The sequence below is a fragment of the Camelus ferus genome, chromosome 5 (genome assembly GCF_009834535.1).
Source record: "Camelus ferus isolate YT-003-E chromosome 5, BCGSAC_Cfer_1.0, whole genome shotgun sequence".
Classification (NCBI taxonomy): domain Eukaryota; kingdom Metazoa; phylum Chordata; class Mammalia; order Artiodactyla; family Camelidae; genus Camelus; species Camelus ferus.
Window position 1 is genome coordinate 30,482,733 of NC_045700.1, and position 21,131 is coordinate 30,503,863.

General features: G+C 40.9%; 1 protein-coding gene and 1 pseudogene across 3 annotated transcripts in view; one reads left to right on the top strand and one right to left on the bottom strand.

Annotated features, from left to right (window-relative positions):
• Nucleotides 1–21,131, top strand: part of LOC116663621 — a 544,445-nt pseudogene that overhangs the window by 434,025 nt on the left and 89,289 nt on the right.
• Nucleotides 1–21,131, bottom strand: part of CACNB4 (calcium voltage-gated channel auxiliary subunit beta 4) — a 222,156-nt gene that overhangs the window by 48,710 nt on the left and 152,315 nt on the right. For all 3 annotated transcript variants that reach the window (XM_032479434.1, XM_032479436.1, XM_032479435.1), the window contains exons 3-4: nucleotides 3,812–3,931; nucleotides 1,915–2,037 (exon numbers count right to left, since the gene is read on the bottom strand). In XM_032479434.1, coding sequence (XP_032335325.1) covers nucleotides 1,915–2,037; nucleotides 3,812–3,931 — 243 coding nt within the window. The remainder of the gene's footprint in view (nucleotides 1–1,914; nucleotides 2,038–3,811; nucleotides 3,932–21,131) is intronic.

Consider the following 21,131-nt stretch of genomic DNA (forward strand, 5'->3'; position numbering starts at 1 on the left):
TTTGCACTCTCCTTTTTCTAAGATCCAATTTCCAACAGCTCCTTCCTAGCAGAGCTAATGGAGACTACCAAGTAGGAATGTTCTCCAATATATGCCTCCAATCCCCTTGGAAAATCCTGTGCAGAACAGGGAAGTTCAAGGAAGGCAAGACTTTCCTCCTGCCTCAGCTAAATTCTTGGGCACATCTTCCCGATGCCATCTCCTCCCCTCTACTCCAGACCCTCACTATCAGCTATGTCTTTTCCTTTCAATATATTTCACTAGCTCCAGCATCTCAGCATGAGGAACATGCTTAAATTTTTCCCATCCTAAGAAAACAAAAAAAGCAAAAACAAAGGTAAAAATGCTCCCACAATTCTATGCTACCTTCTCCTGGCTAAAACCTGTTCTCCTTTTCACCTCAAAGCATTTTGGAAGAGCAAATTGCAATTCCTCTCATCTGGCCTCCAGATTGTGTGGAGAAAGGCCTACTGAGTATCTTCATGGGAAGTTCACAGCGCCCCAGACACCATGTACCTAAAAGCAAATTTGTAACCACATCACCCCTGTCACAAATCTTCCCCACTCTCTGACTTTTTAATTTTGATAGCTAACACCACCCTCTGCCCTTTCAAGTAAGCTAGAAAAACTGTCCTCCAGCCTTCATTTCTCTTTCTCTCGTTTTCTCCACTATCTCCCTCCCCCATGTGAAATTTCCCAATCTGGTCTATTTACCTCTTAACTCTCCCTCCAAGCTGCACCCCCTCTTTTTATCCTCTCTGCTTCAGCCACTGTCCAGCCTTATCATGTCTCCCAACCTCTGCAATACTGCCTCAACCATCAGATTTTTCATGCTAAGATATAAAGCTGGTCACAGCTGTCCTTTGTTTAAAATTCCTCTCCAGCCCACTCCCTGGTGATAAAGTTCAGCCTCCTTGCCACACCCTGAGAGGTCCTTTCTCATGCGGCCCCTGCCTGTCTGACATGGTCCATCCCCGGTCCCACTCCCCACTTCCCGCCCTCCAGCCATGCTGCATTCCTTTCTCCTTGCTATCCTTCCACCTGATGCCACCGCCACCCCTCACCCCAGCCTGAACTCACTCGGGCTTCACCACTTTCGAAGAGCTTTCCAGCCCCAGGTCCTACTCCTCCCCAGCTGGATGGTCCCTCCGGCTCTTTCTCTGGGCTCCTACAACACCCATTCAATGAGACTGTAACAGAACTTCTCAACCTGTGCAGAAATTATGCATTTGTCTGTCTCCTCCAGACTCAGAGCTCCCTGGATGCGTGGACAATGGGCCTTCATCTCTGGTCCCCGAATGTCCAGCACAATGTCTGACATGAAGCAGGGTTTCAATATACCTAGGCTGAGTAAGTGAAAGTTTTTGATGTCATGGCTCCAGATCTTTCAAGGTGCAAGGCCTCAAGTCCTTAATCCCTCATGCTTTCTGTTTCCCAAAGTCCCCCTCCCTTCTCTTAGTTTTAACACTAATTATCATACTCTCTAGTGTTGGTTCCAAGGTCAAGGTCCACAGGACTACAACCCAGATGTTTACAATCACAACATCCCTTGTAAATGGTCCCTCCTGGGTAGGAGTCAGACCACCAAACTCATGTTTCCCTAAGTTGGATCCACTGACCTCTGCTCTGCGGTCATGGGAGGTAGTTAAAAGGTGACTAGAGAGAGGACCACAGGTCTATCCTAAATCCATCCTATGATGACTGTGATTCAATGTTTTCAGTGTGTGAGAATGCAAGTGATGATCTCAGGCTTCAAAATCTTGGTGAGAAGGCATGGATTTGGGAGGCCCAGCAAATTAAATGAGGTAAGACATTGGCAGTTCCTCAGGGCTCCTCTCCATTAGTTTGGCTCAGAGCGGATTCCGGGCCTTGGCTTTGTAGCAAGTTAAGGGAGGCAGAATGTCCTACATTTACCTCTTTAATGTGTAGAAAGTCCTTGGCGTCGAAGGAGATGGCTGTGCTTGGAACTGGCACATCCTCATCCAAGGCACCACAGTAGCTCACATTTGTCTTCACAGCAAATGCTACAGGTTTGGACTGGGAACAGAACCATGGAGTAAGGATGGAGGAGGAAGACAGAGGAAGATTTTTCACATTGAAGTGAAGACTAAGATAATGGATAGGACCAGGTAGTAAGGGAAATCACTTTCCAAAGAGGGATCTCAACTGGGTTTCACATTCCTGGCAGCAATGAAAAATCAGCAGAAACAACTCTGAAAGCATCAGTCCTACCAGACCCACCATGCACACCCTCCTGCTGTACTTTTCAACATCCCAAATGAAGAATCGTGCCCTAATGTCTCGGAGAGGGATGGAAAAGCAGGCAACCTTCTTTGTCCTCTAGTCGTAACTCTGCTACTTTAAATGATAAGAGCCTCCCCCACCTTGGGATATAGGAAATGTATGCTTGGTCTTAAATAAAAAGGTGGTGGAGGGGTAAAATAAATATTATTGAAATAGCCTTGGATCTGAAAACCTGTGGGATCCCACTGGGTGGAATACCTTGTGCTGCCAGGGAAAAGAAAGGCTGGACAGGGAAGGGTGGAGCTGCTCAGACATCATCTCTCCCTCGCCAACAAAAGCTGGGTCCGAAACCCTCTTCAGACGAATTCCTCCACAGCAACGTGCTCCTGGGCTAGCACAGCCTGGCAGAGGCTAAGCACAGCGCCAGCCTAAGTCAGCAGTGCTGCTGCTGACTTCTGGGTGACCACGAAGGCCACAAAACAAACTGTGAGAAAAAAACTAAAACAAAAATTCGCCACAAATGAGAGCACGAGGCTCCGGTAGTCCCAGACTGCTCTGTTACTGGCTCAGTTATTTGTGCTGGGAACACAACTGGGGAGCAGGAGCTGAGTTAGAGTCTCCCCGTAGTCCTTGCCTAGTCACTGTCCCAAAACCCCTTCCACCAACTGAGCACAGACATCATAGGCATCGAAGCGAAGGAACCTGAATCATTCTCCTCTCCCACTCTTTAAAATATTTTAGTGTAAAAACAGAAAAGGAAAGCAGCTCACTTTATTTGAGCTTCCATTTTTTTTTCCTCCTAAAAATTAGAATATGCCTTAGGAGTCTGTTGTGAAAGTGAAGGAGGAGAGGCTGACCATGAACCTGTTGTACCCGCTACTGTGCATAAAACTTCATTTGACAAAAGGGATCTGTGCTAAAAAAAAAAAAGTTTGAAAGACACAGCATGGGAGATCTCTAGTAACTCATCCGGTTCTAACATTCAAAAATGCAATTTGTTCTTTTTTGCCTCCTGTCAGGGCAGGGATTCCTACGGGGGCCCTCCCTGGAGAATATCTGAAGGTCTTTTTCAGCCAAGCTTTTTATTGCTCATCTTTGCTGAAATGCTAATAGTTGTTCAAAGTTCTGAACTTCATGGTGAACTGGAGGTGGGAGGCTGAAGCCAAGAGGGAGGAACAGAGACACCAACAGGGAGACCTAGACTAGTTGTGCACGTGTGGCCTGTGATGCAGGCTGGTGTCATGGAGAGCAGGTCGGCATGCTGGTTCCTTGGGTAAGGCTCTCTGCCAACACTGGTAGTGGCAAGCTGGATACTGGCTATAATCGCTAAGTTGGAAGATGACCAACAATTTTCACCACCAAATCAAACACAAAAAGAAGTTGAAAAGGTCTGTGTCTACGGATAGGTTACTATCAGAGGCGAACGAATCAGGGAGCCTTGCCATTTGGTGCCTGATCAGGACAATCACAAAATAATTATTGTGGAGAAATCTGAGGCAGGGGAAAAGCAGCTGATACCTGCTGAACAACATGCCACTTTGGAAACCAAGAGGGGCAAGAATGTCACCTTTGCTCTCTCAAGCTGGATGGCCGCCTGCTGCTCTCTCTCCTGCCGAATTGCTTCCCGATCCTCTTCCAAAGAGACATCGGAGTCAGACGGCCTGCTTGTGTAGGAATCCGCTGAACCCTGGAAAGGAAAACCCGGAGTAGCTTGAATGAGGTGATGTGGAGCTTCTTAAGAGTGTCACATCCACAACAACATCCTGGGGTGAGTTCTCCTCCTCTGCACAGAATCTGATGCATTACATTCTGTGCCTTATCGCGGGCATAAATTTAGACGGCATAATATAGTTAAGCATCTGAGTAATTTGGGAGTAGCAATGTTGCAGAGGGAAATATTTTGACTCGATTAAGTGCTGGAAGGTAAGCTGCAATGAAAGTCATGTGATATTCAGCCCCAGTTGTTCTTGTTTTGCGCTATCTTAAAATTAAGCCCATACTGACTAATGCAACTGAAGTTTCATTCCATTGTCTCTCTTAGATATACACTTAAAGGAAAAAGAGACTCAGCCAAATCCTTCCCATATCCTGGGTTATAGATTACAGATGATCAATTTGTCTAAGATTTCAAAACAACAAAGCAGGAACCTGCATTAGTAAAATGACTTTCCAGTTCCAAAGTCAACGCCATTGAACAAGAATGCCCTCAACTGAAGCCCATGCCCAGACAGGCTATTTGAACAGCACTGAGATCCAGCCTGACTGATGTGGCCAAGGAACTGGGGGGACCAGACATCACTTGGTGCTCGTGCCATAAGAAGAGACAAAAACCACAGCAGCTAAAACTTAGAAATAAACAAACAAAACACCCCAGAAGTTTGCCTTCTCTTTGCTAAAAGAACATCATTCTTACAATTTCCTTAGGCTGGCATTAGAAGCTGATACTTGCATAGATGACAACATTTACACAGCGGAGGTATTGATAGGACTGGTGTATTTGGCATGTTACATGATTTTGAAAAGTGTATGCTTATCCACCTAGCTGAGAATTTGCTACCCACTGCAAAAAAAAAAAAAAAAAAAAAAAAAAAAAAAAGAACCCTAGGAATAGCTGAATGCTGAAATGGGCCATTTGAAAGTTTTTTTCTAAACTTAGAAATGTTAAGGCTTGTTTGTTTATACATTGTGAATTTGCTGCTTTGTAAGGGCAGCTTTGTCTCAGTAGAGGGTGTCATTTTAGCTGGGGTTGTCTTTCCCACCACACAGAATCCCAGCACAGATTTTCCTGGCAGCCTAGAACAGTAACTCCTGGTTAGAGGTTTTCTCATAGTGCCCAGTAGAACCCTGGCTCTAAAATCTAACTCTGCAACCCACTTCCGAAAACTTTATGCAACTTACTAGACCACTCCAAGACTCAGTCTCCTCGTCTGTCAAATGCGGATGTTGCCTGCTTCGCAGGAAAAAATGGAATAAGATACAACAAACACCTGACCATTGAGCCCTAGCTCTCACACCAGTGTGAGCTGGTGGGGGGCTAGATGCTTTGCACACCTTATCTCCCTGAATCCCTACAGCAGTGGGGAAGCTGGGACTCAAACTTGGGTAGTCTCACCATAGAGCCAGAAGTTTCTAACCCTACACTGATCTGGAATTGATATTAAAATACTTACTCCAGGACCTGACACATAGTAGGCACACAATAAATAGACATTCTCATTCCTTTTTCCTAGTGCTGATATTTCTACTTGATTTAAAAAAAAATTATGAGATTCTAATTATTTTTCAACTGACTTATAATACATATACACAATAGACCATCTTGAAATGCATCCATTTTTAGTGTATTTACTGCATAGAAAACACTGCAGGGTTTTTTTTTTTTTTCCGGCTTTACTGAAATAAAATTGACATGTAACATTGTGTAAGTTTTAAGGTGTACAGTGTTGATTTGATACATTTATATATTGCAAAATGATTACACTGTAAGTTTGATAACTTCAGTGTGTCCAAATCCATGCACTTTATGCAGTGTTTTTGAAAGTGCCCTTTACAGAGGAAATGTATTTGCTAACCAATTCCAACCAAATTCCCCTGTGCAAATCTACTGGGGGAAAATTTGGATTTACAAAATAAATAAATACAGGGTGACTATTTCATAGATACATTCATTGCTTAAAAAAGAGCTACCTTGAAATCCTTTAAAACAAGAGAGTTCCATCAGAACAAATCTTTCGTCCAAATTTAGGTATACCAGCATAAAATCCAGAGTAAGAGAGAAAGGAAACCATATTTCTAGAAAAACATATGAAAACAGTTTGTGTTAGTTCCAGGCAAGGCTTTGCTGAAGTGTGATGTGTGCAGTTGATCATTTTAACGTGCTAGGTGTCTGTGAAGGTGTCTGGCCTATAAAGTGATTACGACGCAGGAAGTCAGGAAGGAAGCACTTGCCTTGTTTTGAAAACATGTGCTGGGGAAGGCAAATGACGACAGTTCACAAGAAAGCAGGCTGCCCACTGAAGCAGGGAGTCAAACAGCTAAAATACACAGTCTACTGTCGACACTAGGAGATGGCTAATTTCCTGAAACCACTTCAACGACTTTTCAAATCCCGGCATTTAATCATCTCTGCACACACAAGAAGTGACTCAAGGACTCCTGCAAATGAACTCTATTTGGAAATGTGACCAAGAGTGTTAAGAACTTCAAAATTACTTAACAAGTTCTACCATTGCCAAATATGTAAAAGCACACAATACTCTAAGAATATTGGTAGAGGGAAAAATAAAGCACTATGGTATATATTTTCATAATTACAGTATTATATCATCACAGTATTTATTCTGCTTTTTTAAAAAATGACATCTGCATTTCTTTGAATATGAAAATCATTGCTGCTGTCTCTCAAGGTCCTAGGGATAGCAGAGGTCCAATATCAGGAGCCTGTATTTGGTCCATGGATATGTTCTGCTGGTGAGGCACAGAACTGGTTTCTTGTTTTTACCTACTTTTATTTTGTTTTGTTTCACCTGGTTGATAGAGAGTATAGACAGTAGGAAGAAAGGAAAAGAAAAAGGACCAAGGTTGTTTACAAAGGCACAGAGAGAAGAAGAGAGCCACCAAGAGGCAAGGGAGACGGCCTGGGACAGACTAGAGGAGGGATGGGGAGAGAAGGGGGCTCCGGCAGGCTCTCAGGACTGGTGGGTTAGAGGCAGACTGCCCAGGGGGCTGGTTAAACCTTTATGATTAGGAGCAGGGAAACTGCAAAAAGGAAATAATGCTACATGCTAAGTGGACAGAACTAAAGTTACAAAGGTTACTAGCTCTGGCCAAAGCTAGAAATCGCAGTCCCATCAGGTTTTCATTTTTCAGAACGCGACTTCACAAAATGGATGAAGAGCAAGCTACCCAACTTATCAAGTGACGCCATTGTAGGTCACATCTTGATCTCCAAGTCTCCAAAGAACCAATTAAATTGGTGGGGAAGAATGGAAACAACTGTTGCAAGTCTCTTCATGTATGTAACATTTCATATATATATGTATACATATATATATACACACACATATATATATAATAGTAATACATGTATACTTCGATATCGAAAACAGATCCCAGTCTCATATCTTTCATAAATCTTGAGTACAAAATACAAACATTCATAAAAACATTGAAAAATCAGTTTACTGTTGTCTTGGAAGAAAGAAAGTGATCTCAAGTCAAACAATGGAAGGGCTCCTTTTCCTGCCCGGAGACAATGGACTTTGGGTCCAGGCAGATATCGGGTTTGACACCATTGCCAGTTCTTATTGGCTGTGGGTCTCAGGCAACTTATTTTAACTTTCTGAATCTCAATTTCCTCTCCTGTGAAATGAGGATAATAACACATACCTTGTAGAGTTTCTGGTATTTGATTTGCACTGGAACATCATTTCTTTTACCATAATGAGGAAAATTCAGGAAATGCTAGCAAATAATATCTGACTCACTAATTAAAGTTTTTGGCAGCTTTTCAACATTCAATTTTTGGCTGCCCTAGAGTTTCAGCATTCATAGCTTGTTCTTTTTTTTTTTTTTAAACAGCTTTACTGAAGTATAATTTACATATCATAAAACTGACATGGTTTAAATGTATGATTCAATACATTTTTAATAAATTCACAGGACACATTTCACATGACAATCTAATATTAGAATATTTCTGGGGGGAGGGAACTAGCTCAGTGGTAGAGTGCATGCTTACCATACTGGGCTGTGCACTCGTAGATACTCCAGATGTCAGTTTCCCTTCCAGATCAGACACGGGGATGTTAAACTTGATATAAATTTGACATTTTAATAGTTGCATTAAGTGGACTAAGTGACAGTGGAATATCCAGACAAACATATCACTTCCAGTGGATTTGAGCTTGTTTCTTTCCACTGAGTTTGCAATGACACAGTGATGCACTTTTCCACACTGCAGAAGGAACAAAGCTCTTCCTTGATTACTTTCTCAGATGTCCCACAGTGGATATGTAAGGAACCCCCTTACAAGGCTGCTGCCCTAAGCAAAAAGGTCATTTAGGCAATCTTTGTCTTTACAGGCCAGTCTCTCACTTTCTTGCTTTCATACGGAAAGCTGGACAGCCGCATGTCAATCAATGAAGTTAAAACACAACCTCACACCATACAAAAAATAAATCCAAAATGGCTTGAAGACTTAAATACAAGACATGAGACCATAAAACTCCTAGAAGAGAACAGAGGCAAAACATTCTCTGACATAAACAGTACCAATGTTTTCTTAGATGGGTCTCCCAAGGCAATAGAAATAAAAGCAACAATAAACAAATTAGACTTAATCAAACTTACATACTTTTGCACACCAAAGGAAACCATAAACAAAACAAAAAGACAACCTACTGAATGCGAGAAAATACTTAAAAACAATGCAGCTGACAAGGGCTTGATTCCCAAAATATATAAACAGGTGACACAACTCAGTAACAAAAGAACAAACAACCCCATCCAAAAAATGGACAGAAGACCTAAATAGTTATTTTTCCAAAGAAGATATACAGATAGCCAATAGGCACATGAAAAAATGCTCAATACCACTAATTATTAGAGGAACGCAAATCAAAATTACAATGAGGTATCATTTCACTCCAATCAGAATGGCCATCATTTAAAAAAAATCTACAAATAAAATGTTGGAGAGGGTTTGGAAAAAAGGGAATCTTCCTACACTGTTGGTGGGAATGTAAATTGATGCAGTCACTGTGGAAAACAGTATGGAGGTCCCTCAAAAAACTAAAAATAGAGTTATCATATGATTCAGCAATCCCACTCCAGGGCATATATCTGGAGGAAACTAATTCAAAAAGATACATGCAACCCAACATTCATAGCAGCACTATTTACAATAGCCAAGATAAGGAAGCAACCTAAATGTCCATCAACAGATGACTGGAGATAGACACACACACACACACACACACACACACACACACACACTGGAATACTACTCGGCCATAAAAAAGAATAAAATAATGAGGTTTGCCAGCAACATGGATGCAGATTATCATACTGAGTGAAGTAAAGTGAAAGACAAATATGATACCACTTATACATGGAATATAAAATATGACACAAATGAACTCATTTTCAAAACAGAAACAGACTCACAGACATAGAAAACAAACTATGGTTAGCAAAGGGGAAGGAGGAGAGGGATAAATTAGGAGTTTGGGATTAACAGATACAAACTAATATATATAGAATAGATAAACAACAAGGTCCTACTGTACAGCACAGGGAACTATATTTAATTTCTTGTAATAACATATAATGGACAGGAATCTGAAAATAAATGTATGTATGTATATGTATAACTGAATCACTTTGCTGTACTCCTGAAACTAACATTGTAAATCAACTATACCTCAATTTAAAAAAAATAAATAAAAAAAAAAACCACTATTTACTGAATGAAAAAGTGAATGAGGAGGTTTCAGGGAGAGGGAGAGAAATGTAAATGGAGCACCCAGTAATGCCCAGACTTCACCCAAAGGGAGCACACACGTCCTGCCTCCAGATATTGCTGGAAACCACGTTGGAAAGAAGAGTGGAAAACACTAACGTTAACTTGACAAAACAATATGAAAGTTGATTTGGAAAAACTGATATTCAAAAATCTCTCAGAAAAAAATGTTTAAAAAAATAAATGAGAATTAACCTTTTTGATAGATATTAAACATTATAAAGCTGCGGAAATTAAAAGTGTTTGGCACTGGCACAGATTAAATAAATAACAGAGTCCACAGATCAATCTCTATATATTGATAATTAATATATGATACAGAAAGCATTTCAAATCAGCGGGAAAAGTGATTATTCAAAAAACAATGTTGGAAATCTTAGCTGGCTAAGTGGGAAAAAAATGTAGATCTCTTTTGATTTCCTTTACAAAAATAAATTGCAGATGAAGAGATTTAAAGTCAAAATTATATATATAATTATATATTTGTTACATATATACATATATGTATACTAGCACTAGCAGAAACCATGGCTAAAGTTTTAACATAGCATGCCAAAAGGTTCAGAAGCCATTAGGAAAAAAGATTGATTAATTTGACAACATAAAAAGTTTAGATATTTATCTGGGAAAAAAATACATAAATCAGTCAAAACACAAACAACAAAAAAAGGAAAAACTGTCACATCAATGTCCTGGGCTTTTTTTGCTTGTTTGTTTTTTAACTTTTGTTGAGATATAAAGGATGGGTTGTGAAATATCTATGCAAGTTCTGCCCCACCATGGAAACGTCTGGGTGTAATGTCTTAATGTTCAAAGAGCTCTAACAAAGTAATAAGAAACAGATGAACATCCTACCTCTTCATCCACCAACATGGCAAAGTAATAAAAATAGTTAGGAAACAGAAAAAGGAACAAGAATGTACACTGAATATATGAAAAGGGGGTCAGCCTCTTTCCTATGTGAAGAAATAAAAACTAAAACATGATCCTACTTGTGATTCTAAACAGGATTAGATCAAAACATTTGATAATACCCAGCATTAGTGAGGGTGCAGTAAAACTAACACATATGTTGGTAAGAATGTAAATTGGTATAATACATTTGGAGGTAACTAGGCAAAACAATCAAAATTAAAATAGATACAAATTTTAGCTAAACCATTCTACCTGAATAAATATACCACATATCAGAGATGTATGTATAAAAGTATATACAAGAGTATTCACTGCAATATTGCATATGATGGCAAAAAAATTAGGAAGAACCTAAATGTTAGCCATAGAAGACATGTTTTTTTTTAAAGTATGGTGCAGTCACAAAATAGAATAGTATGTAGACATTTAAAAGCATGATACAGACCTCTAAGTAATTATACGTAAAATTGTTAAGTCACAAGATCAAATTGTAAAACAATATAGCACACTGTTTTAAAACTGTGTTAAAATAAATACACTGGGAGTCTATTATGTGTTCCTATATGCATATATACTGGAGGAGGAAAAGAAATTTACATTTATTTGACTTTATACCTTTCTGTATAGTTCGAACTTTTACCTTGAGAAATTTTTCTAAAAACTAGTATTTTCTATATAGATATTCCCATTTGTATATTTAATATAAATAAATACATACTTTTTTTACGAAGAGTTCTGTAGCTTGAAATTATCCGATGATATTAACCTCAAATGATGATTTTGATAGGCAACATTAAATACTAATAATCATTATAATATCAAAACCAATAATAACCATTATTTATTGAGCACTTAGTATGTCCTATGGTTAGTGTTAAGTGCTTTTACTAATTGTGATCTTTAGAAAAGAATATCTCTGGTGAAAGGGCTGGGGGCCCCAACAAAGGCTAGGTTAGTGTGAGTTTCTCTTTGGTCACCAGTCTTCTAAACTTGTGAGCCTGTGGCTCTTAAGTTAAAAACAAGATGGTGTAACTTAGAGTGGTAGTTTAAATTTAGGTACAAATGCTATTTTTGAATTATGAGACATGACTGATTTGAGAGTATCTGAGGTGTGCTGGGTCCATTATGCACATGGAGAAGACTTGCTGCTCCACATAAGAGCCACGCCTACCCCTAGTGACCTCCACAGAAGAAGGTATCCTTGGCATCTTAACGTCACAGGACCTGTACGTACTCCAGGCTGCTGTATTCCCTTACACACTTGCTACCTACTCTTTGCTCTTTGGGGCCTTGACAGAGACTGCACAGTGTCCAGCCTTCCCCATCAGCATCCATCAACTTCATTTGGAGTCTGGAGTGGTGAGAGCCATAACCTTCCCTTGGGTCGTGCCCTTCCTCTCCAGTGGGTTCAGAAGTGGGGTGGTGAAAGCAAGGCTTGTTTTTTGACTCTCATCTGATAATTCTGTATTAGGGCTCATTAGGTTGGAGGAAATTCTTAGTTCAACCTTTGGAACTTGGAAATGAGGCTTTCATCAGAATAAAACAGCACTTTACAGACGTTATCTAATTAGTCACCATAAAAACTTTAAGATATGGAGCTCATTATCCACATTCAAGTAATCAAGATTTAGGAGAAACTAGTAATATAGCCAAGATCGTGCAGCTGGCGAGCTGTAGTGAACTCTGACCTGACTGACTCAAAAGCCCTTGCTAATATTTAAGCCCAGTAGCAGGCAGTGCTGGATGAGCAAATCACCAAGGCTGGAGGTTTAAAAAAAAAAAAAAGTAGAATCTCTCTCTCTCTCCCTCTCTGCTTATAGAATAACTAACAATTACTAAGTATGCTATGTTCTCTCCTGCACATGATTTTGATTTTTCTCCAAAGCTCTTTGAGCCCTCACACACAGACAGGTCAAGCTGCATGCCCTATTGTCACCCAACCATCAGCCTGTGAAGCCAAGAATTGCATTTCAGGTCAGAGCAGCTCTTGAGTGACCTCTGAGATTCCTCTGAGATCTGTTCTTAAAGATGTCTTCAGAGAGCCAGGAATTAGGTCTTCAAGTACTTGGTGCTAGAGCATTCACTTGAATTGATGTCAAATTACATGCAATCAACTATTTCTAAGGACGGGACTATCAAATTTTCAGGTTTTCTCTCCCCTTCCTTCAGGCTTTTCCATTAGCTCATTATTATATCCAAAGTAGTCTGAGAGGAAATCCAGACCTGCTCATTTGTTGTTGTTGTTAGAAACCTTTGGACCAAACCAAAAAAAAAAAAAAAAATTGAGATAAAATTATTGATTACAATGAGTCTGGAAGAGATACTATGATTTAGTTTACTCAGATCACCTTTATTTTTCTTAGGAAATATAAGGAGAGGAGTGATTATTTGGAGGGGAGCGGGAATAGACTACACAGTTGAGAGCTGGGCTTTGAAAGAGGACTTAGGTTGGAATCCTAAGACTGCCATTTACTAGGTATTTGCTTTTGCACAAGATACTTAATCTTTCTATGCCCAGTCTCTTTTCTGAAGAGGAGCATATTAACGTAACTCATGGAACTGCAGTGAAGATTATGCAGTCAGAACAGGGTGACAGGCACTCAGCAGAGGAATCCCTCGGTACTAGCTAGCAAGTACACTTCCGTTGATGGGTTTTTCCAGGCCCTTTGTTTCTTGGAGGAGTTCAAATTTGCTATTTTTAACCCCCCTCTAAAAAAATGGTAAAGATGTAAAGTTCAAATTAATCAAGGTGAGGAAGAATTAAATGCTCTAATAAGAACTTTGGGACAATTAAAGGTATTGGCTAAAATGAAATTTAGGCCTCAGGTTGGCTTTATCCCTCCATATTTTTTCTGCCTGCAAAAACTGTGTTCACTCAGGAGGCATCCCTCTTCAAGAATAACTGGAGGACGATCAGTTTTGGTTTTTGGTCAGAGAACAGCATGAGTAAGACTGCTGTCCTTTGCATGTGGGGATAATGGCCATGACCCACTCTCCACTCTGAACTTCCTGGCATGCCCATTAGCCAAGACTCATGTGGTACCCTCCTCTTTAAGATTCCAGCACCTCCAGCAAGACGGCCAAGGCTAGGGACAGTCACAGAGCACAGGCACATCCTCTACTAAGCCACCCACACACTCAGGGTTTCACAGCCAGCCCTGTCAACAAAACGAGCCAACCCATCAGAAACTTTTAGAATCCTAAACAGGTTCCAAGAGACAAGACACTCTTTTCCCTTCCAAGAGCAGAATATGGGCTCTCTGGTCAGAGTGTGCCCTTCTGTCATTTCAGTGAGGAAAATAAGGCAGAAGTTGCTTTATTTAGCTATATTTGGGTTTTCCCCCCTATTTTCTCACTTTTTTTGCTTCTTCGAAATACATTGCTTAAAAATCAAAATATTCCCATTTTAAAGCTCAGGTGAATTTATTAAAAATAGGTCTTCTGTTTTCACTTTCACTCTGCATCTTGACAGAGGAATAAAAAAATTCATGAACCGTATACATATATAATTCAAATGGCTGGGTTTGAAATAAACAAATATTTGAGTACCATAAGTCCCAGAGTCTCTGTTGGAAGGTGTGATGATGGTGACAAAGCAAAACCCCAGTCCACGTGAAGGTGAGAGCCTGCAAAGCGGGGGGTTCACATCAGAACACAAGAGACACGATGTCCACGCAGAGGGAAAGCTTTTTCCTCATCGGGTGCATCCTGAAAGCTCTTTCTCCCCCAATATTTCAGGGCATATAGAACTCCTTCCATTCTGCCACAGCAAAGCTCAGAGAGACCCACAGCACAGAAGAGGCCCACCCTGAGAACCACAGGCACACCGGGCAGGCTGACGAGGAGGAGAGAGGAGCTCCCGTCTTCCCGGGGCTGTGTGACCCTGTGCACTAGGCAAGAAATTCAGTTCAGGGAGACTCGGTGCTTCAACAGAGAACCTAGGACAAGTGCAGGCACAACACTAAGAATGCGCTGCCTAAAAACAGGAAGGGAACAAAAAGGCTTTGGATGAGGAAGGAACATTCCAGTGGAGGTGGCCTGAGAAACAGAACAGTACCAGGCCAATGAACAGAGCTGCACGAAGGCCCTGGAAAGAAGGGGGTCAGAGACATTTTACTGATGCTCCCCAGGGGGAGGGCACTACCAGCACCCGTGACAAGGGACCAGAGTCAGTACTCAACAGCCTTGCAGAGTCTGTGTGGCTTGCTGCATGCACAGTAGTGAAATTATGCCCAACCGCTTGGTTCTAACCCCACAGTTTAGTTTTAGTCATTCACACTAAGCATTTTACTGTCTTTACTAAATTCCAAATAAAAGAATCCCTTCAAGTGTTTAAATATATATATATGTAATTTTATTTAAGTATATATTTATATATACTTTTAATTTAAATACATATTTATATATACTTTTTATTTAAATATATACATTTGAACACTTGAAAAGATAGAGATGTATTTATTTGAACCAGGTGACTCTAACTGATAACTGTTCTCAGGGTCCAGGTATCCCAAGCAGACGGAGCAGGTCAGTGGCTCTCCACATGCAAACCACACTTGTCAGTGCCTAACAACAAACACTAGTTCATGTTTGGTTGTCTACCATTCAGTATGGGATTCAAACATTTGTTGAAAAATTAGCATGTATGAGACTGTGCTAAGTGCAATGGTAACACGAAGATGAATGAGAAGTGGTCCTTGCATAACAGGGGCTCACACTCTGATAGGGCAGACAGCCCTGCAAACAACCACATTACGACGGAGAGCATGAGAAGTGCCGTCACAGAAATACACGAACAGGACAGAACAGATGAATTCTGTCTGGGGCAACAGAAGACCTTTGGGAGGAGGTGAGGGGTGTTAGATTAGCAGGGCTGTCGGGAACAGGCTGTACGGCAAGTCATCAGGACAGGGCATTCCAGACAGGGAGGAGAGCAAAGCCAAAGGGCAGGAAAACAAAGGGAATGCTTGGAGAATGATAAATTTTGACAAGTCTGTGGTCAGTATGGGGGTGGGAGTTGTGGTGGATACTAAAGATGTAAAAGGCATGTTTCATGTTTTTAAACAGTTTACAATCAAGTTGAGGAGATGTGTCCGTGAAACAAAGCAATTCAGTGCTAGAACGACATCATTTTAAAAAAGCAGTGAAAAGGCTACTGGCTTTGGGGTTGCAAGGAGGCAGAGGTCAGTCTGAGGTGGCCCAGCCAGGTAAGCTGAGTGGAGAAAGCAGCGCTTCAGCTGCATCTTAAGGACCAGTGCAGCTTTGAAAAACGTAGCCGTGGCATTTCAAAGAAAGGCAAAGGCAGTGTAAATAAAGGCACAGAAGCAGTGCCTTGAGGAGGTCATGTTGAGGAGTGGCTGGAAATAAAACTGTAGAGTGGAGTAAATGCAGAGTGTGGCAAACCAGGAAGCCAGGAGGCGGGGCTGGCAGGGGGGTCAATGGCTGACGCTGCACCTGAGTAGGAGAGTTTCTGATGGAGAGGATGCCCAGGGAGGCTGGGTCTGGAAGAGGGAGAGTGTCTCAGAGAGATGGATAGGGAGAGTGATAGGAAAACAGCAGCAGGAAGGGGGAGGAGGCAAAGGTAAACCCCAAACACATTTCAAGGAACATATGCTAAAAATGGTTGACAGAATATAGGGGATATATACACTTCACCGACTGTTTAGTGTCTGCTCAGCACTGAATGGGATGTGTTGGCTAGAGGTGATCAGAGGTGGGGAAAAAAACCCCACATCTTTTAATTTAGTCATTTCAGTTTGAAGGCCAGTAGTTTTCATGGTTGGTTTGGTTTCTTAAAAAGCTGTGCTAAATCCATCAACAAACTATCAGCATTTACTCTGTCTTCTGTTTAGCAGAGACAAGGAGAAACAAAAATCAGAACTGATAAGAGAGAAAATGGTGGGAATGTTTTAAAATATGTCCTTTATCTCACAAATCCAATAAATCCTCATTATTTACTTTGTATTTTGTGAAAACACTCTTCACCCACTTAAGCTACAGGTTCAAGGCAATACTGTCTACAATACTACAAAATTAAAATTAGTATATAATCCTTCCTCCAAGAAAAGATCACAGAGGATTTAAAAAGGAATGTGGATTGAGTTTTGAACATTGTTATTGAAATGTAGTCTGGTACTTGTTCCAGAAGTTATTTATAACCAAAGAGAGCATAAAAACTGGCAACGAAGGACAAGCAAAATGGGTGGAGGCTGAGGTTTATACTGATTTTGAGAATAAGAATTTGAGAAACAAGCCTTTCTCATTTTAAGCTATCACTGCTTTACTGACCGAATTCCAGGGCAACTTGGGTTTACTGCAGATTCTATGACCCCCTTACACAACGGGAACTGCAACAGAACCTATCAGCATGTAGCATGAAATGCTGTAGACATGCTGAATATGAAGGAAAAGTGAAGCTCACACTGGCAGAGCACCCCAACTTTACCAGAAGATACATCACTATGCATATTGTCAAAGGCAGTCCTCGTGCAGCTGAAGTTGGCAACGTTCTTCTGAGTGGATAACACTACCCTCTGTCTGTTAACGAAATGCCATTTTACATTCACATGAAAACTCTGTTGGAAGCTGGCTGGCATTCTCTGGAGTCCTAAACCCCCCAGCCCTGGGTGTTCCATGTGCCTGGAGATTACTGACACCTTACTCCCACTCCTCACTGCAGGACCCTTCACATAACAGCATTTCTGTAGAATAAAAACATCTCCTGTTGTGTGTTTACCTTAACAAAGTTAAACCGCCCCAAGAAATAGCCCATCTCAACAATACCCTAGGGGACCTTATCAAAGTCATGAAACCTACTGCTCAGAGAGTCCATGGCAGATCTTACAACCAATCAGGTACCTGTGCACAAACTGATTATGCAGCCCCTACTCCTTGTGTGCACAGCCCCCTCCCCACAATAAAAGACCCTGCATGCTGCTCGCGCAGGCACCTCTTGCCTGTATGGCCCACTGTTGCCCAGTAGCAGTGTAGCTATTAAACCCTCCTAAACTATTTTCAGTTTCTGGTAATTCTTTACCAGGCTGCGCGTCACCGTGACCGTGCTGTGAGCCCACAAAACTGCAGCAAAAATGCCCCCTGAGTGCCCTGGCAGAGTCCCCCCATGAAAACACTCCTCAAAACAGGGAAGGCTGCCTACAGTCGCCTCCGACCTGAGATGACTAAATGAAGAAGGGCTCTTCACAAATATTAGAACCTTGTGCTCTAGATAATAAAAAAAGAAGTCCTCATCTGCCTCAAGATATGCTCTCCACAGGCAATGAGAAGCCAATAATTGAGTGTATTTTGGGTTTTGCTTCTGCCACCAGGAAGCTCAACACAAAAATTCTAACTTTCCTTTTGGGGTACGTCTCCTGTCTTAATTTATATTTTCCGTGACCCTAATCGTTTGCTTGTTAATAATTTGGGGGGCTTTATAAAGCCTTTTAAGTCACCTCAAAATCTCTGCTAGATGAGGTGCAACTAGAAATTTTTTAAAAACAACAACAATTTTTACTGAATTTTAAACTTCTGCGGTGACTGAAACTTTCTTCCCTTTATAGAAGTATACAGACGGTGCTTTTGAGCTCTTGTTACTGCTATCCACTGACGACGACTAAAGTTAAGTGTTAATAGTCTCTCTTTCCATGGCAGGGTTTTCAGTCCCTCTCTTGCAGTCTCTCCAGGTTCCTGCTCACCATTTAAAAGTTTCCAAATAAGAAATGTTTACTGTGCCATGGGGCTTGGCTCTGCTCTTGGATGCTGAGTTTGTGCTTCATTCATTATGTTTCTGTGTATATTTACTAAGATTGGATATACCCATGTACTGAGCGAACTCAAAATCTTTGTCCCACTATTATTTCATCATCAACAAGCTACAACAAAAATAAGAAAATGTCTGTCCATTTACTTTGAAGAGAAGAACAAAATTAGGAGCATCATTATTAAAATGACATATTAAATCAACCCTGCCAATATCCAGGCTCACCTCTCGTCTTTCTCCTCCGACACCCTGGCCATCATATGCTTCTTGTGTTTCTACCAAACCTGCTTCCTTCACAGCATGTGGCCCACAGAAGGCATTCAAAAAGTACTTGTTGAATAAGGAGGGGGCATGCTCTGATGCCTTCCCGTCCTTGTACAGGCTGTTAACTCTTATTTGAAAAGCTCCTTTTCCCCTTGTCCATCTGGCAAACTCCATTTCATCCATCCACTGAGTTATAACTGTTTGTATGTGTAGCTGTTTTTCTCTCTGACAGTAACTACTCAAGGCAGGTACTGCATTTTTCTCACGTCTGTGCCTCCACCATGGGCTTGGCACGTAGTAGGTACATAATATTTGTAGGAAGGAAGGGAGGGAGGGAGAAACATTTCTTTGCACTGCTCTTAAAAAAAACAGAATACATGGCATACTACTAGACACTCAGAGTTGCACTGAATGGAAAAAAAACGCTTGCCTCCAATTTTTCAAAACCACCCCTGCAAAAGCAGATTGAATTTTGTGTTTCACTGAATCCATCCATTCATGATTAATTGGGTCATTAAGCACTTCCAGTTACATGTGCAGCTGGGAATTCCTACAGCTGTCATTAATTTTACTAAAGCTTCAAATCCTCAGTATTTATCTGCTGAAATGGAGCCACTGTTGCTTCTCAGCCAATCAAAATCGAGTAACAAACTATCTGTTATTGACAAACAACTGAGTCATTTACAAAAGCGGTTAAGTATGCAAACTCCCGTTGCTCCTTTGGTTATTGTCATAATAAATGTGATCCCATTCAATCTCCCATTTTCTTCTGCTAACGAGGTAAAAAAAAATCCAAATATAGCCCATCCATCAGTGAACCCTGAGACATTCCACATAAAGACAGTAACAATGAGCAACAGCTTAATGACTAAAATTGAAGTAAATATCTCTCTTTGGTTTCCAGGTTTACTAGCTGGGTGGAAGAGAGGAACTACACTTGAAATCTGTGCAGTATCTGGCCATGGAACATTCTGAAAGGTAGTGCAGACTTTTAGAAAAAGAAGAACTAGAATGCTCTCATTTCCCCTCAGAGCCTGCAATCAAATAATGAAGTACGAACATGATCTGGCTCATCTTGGCTGTCAGCCTCTCAGCATGGTTCGAGCGCGTGCAGGATACTATGCAATTAAATGTAACAGAGGCTTGCAGATGAACCTAAAATATCCGACCCATCCTCCAAAGGAAGACACGAAATGCTCAGCCTCCATGCCTCGTCTGTCCTTCTCCCAAACAGGAGTTCTTGCCAGCCAGTGGTTTGTCACCCATTGTCACTCCATTTGCTAAAATAGTGTGTTATCAATTTACAGTTTCTCACATGCTGCAGATAATTCAAAACGCATCTGACTCCCACCTAAAACACACCTTCCACATGTGCACTTGTCTTTCAACCTAATTGGGAGTTCAAGATTTGCAGATACTGACTGGTATATATAAAACAGATAAACAAGTTTATACCGTATAGGACAGGAAACTATAGTCAATATCTTGTAGTAGCTTACAGCAAAAAAGAATATGAAAACAAATATATGTATATTCATGTATGACTGAAGCATTGTGTCATACACCAGAAATTGCAAACTGACTATACTTCAATTAAAAAAAAAAGATTAAAAAAAAAAGTCCAACTTTAAGAAGTGAGTAATTTGATTGTGAAGGCCAAGTGTCTTGGGTAGATCTTGGGTAGATGACCTGCTCTCTTGAAGTTCAGGGCCCTAAAGAAAGTGATAATCTGACAGATCGGCCACAAATATGTATGCTATACCTTGTAATATAGAGTGGGGATCAGACTCAGCTCACTCCTTCAAGTATCAGTTGCCTTACATCAGGGAAGGATCTTTAGCTGAAGAATGATTGTTCTTCACATCTCAGGGGAACATCACTGACAGAAGTCTCGCCAAGGGAAAGAGGACCAAGGGGACTGGGATCTGAAGAAGCTAACCAGAAACGCCGGTGCAGCCGGGGCTAGGCATCAAGCATTCACTGATCAGAAATGGGAATAGATCACTTACTGTCTGAAGTAATTTCCTAATGAAACTGTTCACAAATGAAAGAATACTCAACTTCTTACACCAAGTTCATATTGAGCGCAATGGGAGTAAACCCTGATATCCCACATCCCCTTTAAGTGAAAAGGGTGTTTAGTCAAAACCCTACCTTGGTTTCTTTCTGGCTTTGCATAAGCACCTACCTCATTCTGTCATTCTGTCACACACCTACACCACACACCATGCTATCATCTACCTCCCTACTCAATAGCCTTCTAGGAATTGCAGCAGATCCAGAATATAAAAACTGGCTTTTTTTTCTTAGCAGATAGTTTAGGGACATTGTATTTAAAAAGAGGTACTCAGCTGCCTTAAGCAACTTATCTGCCTCTTTAAGAACTTCTATTTCATCACATGAGTTTTTTTTATATAAGTTTTTAAA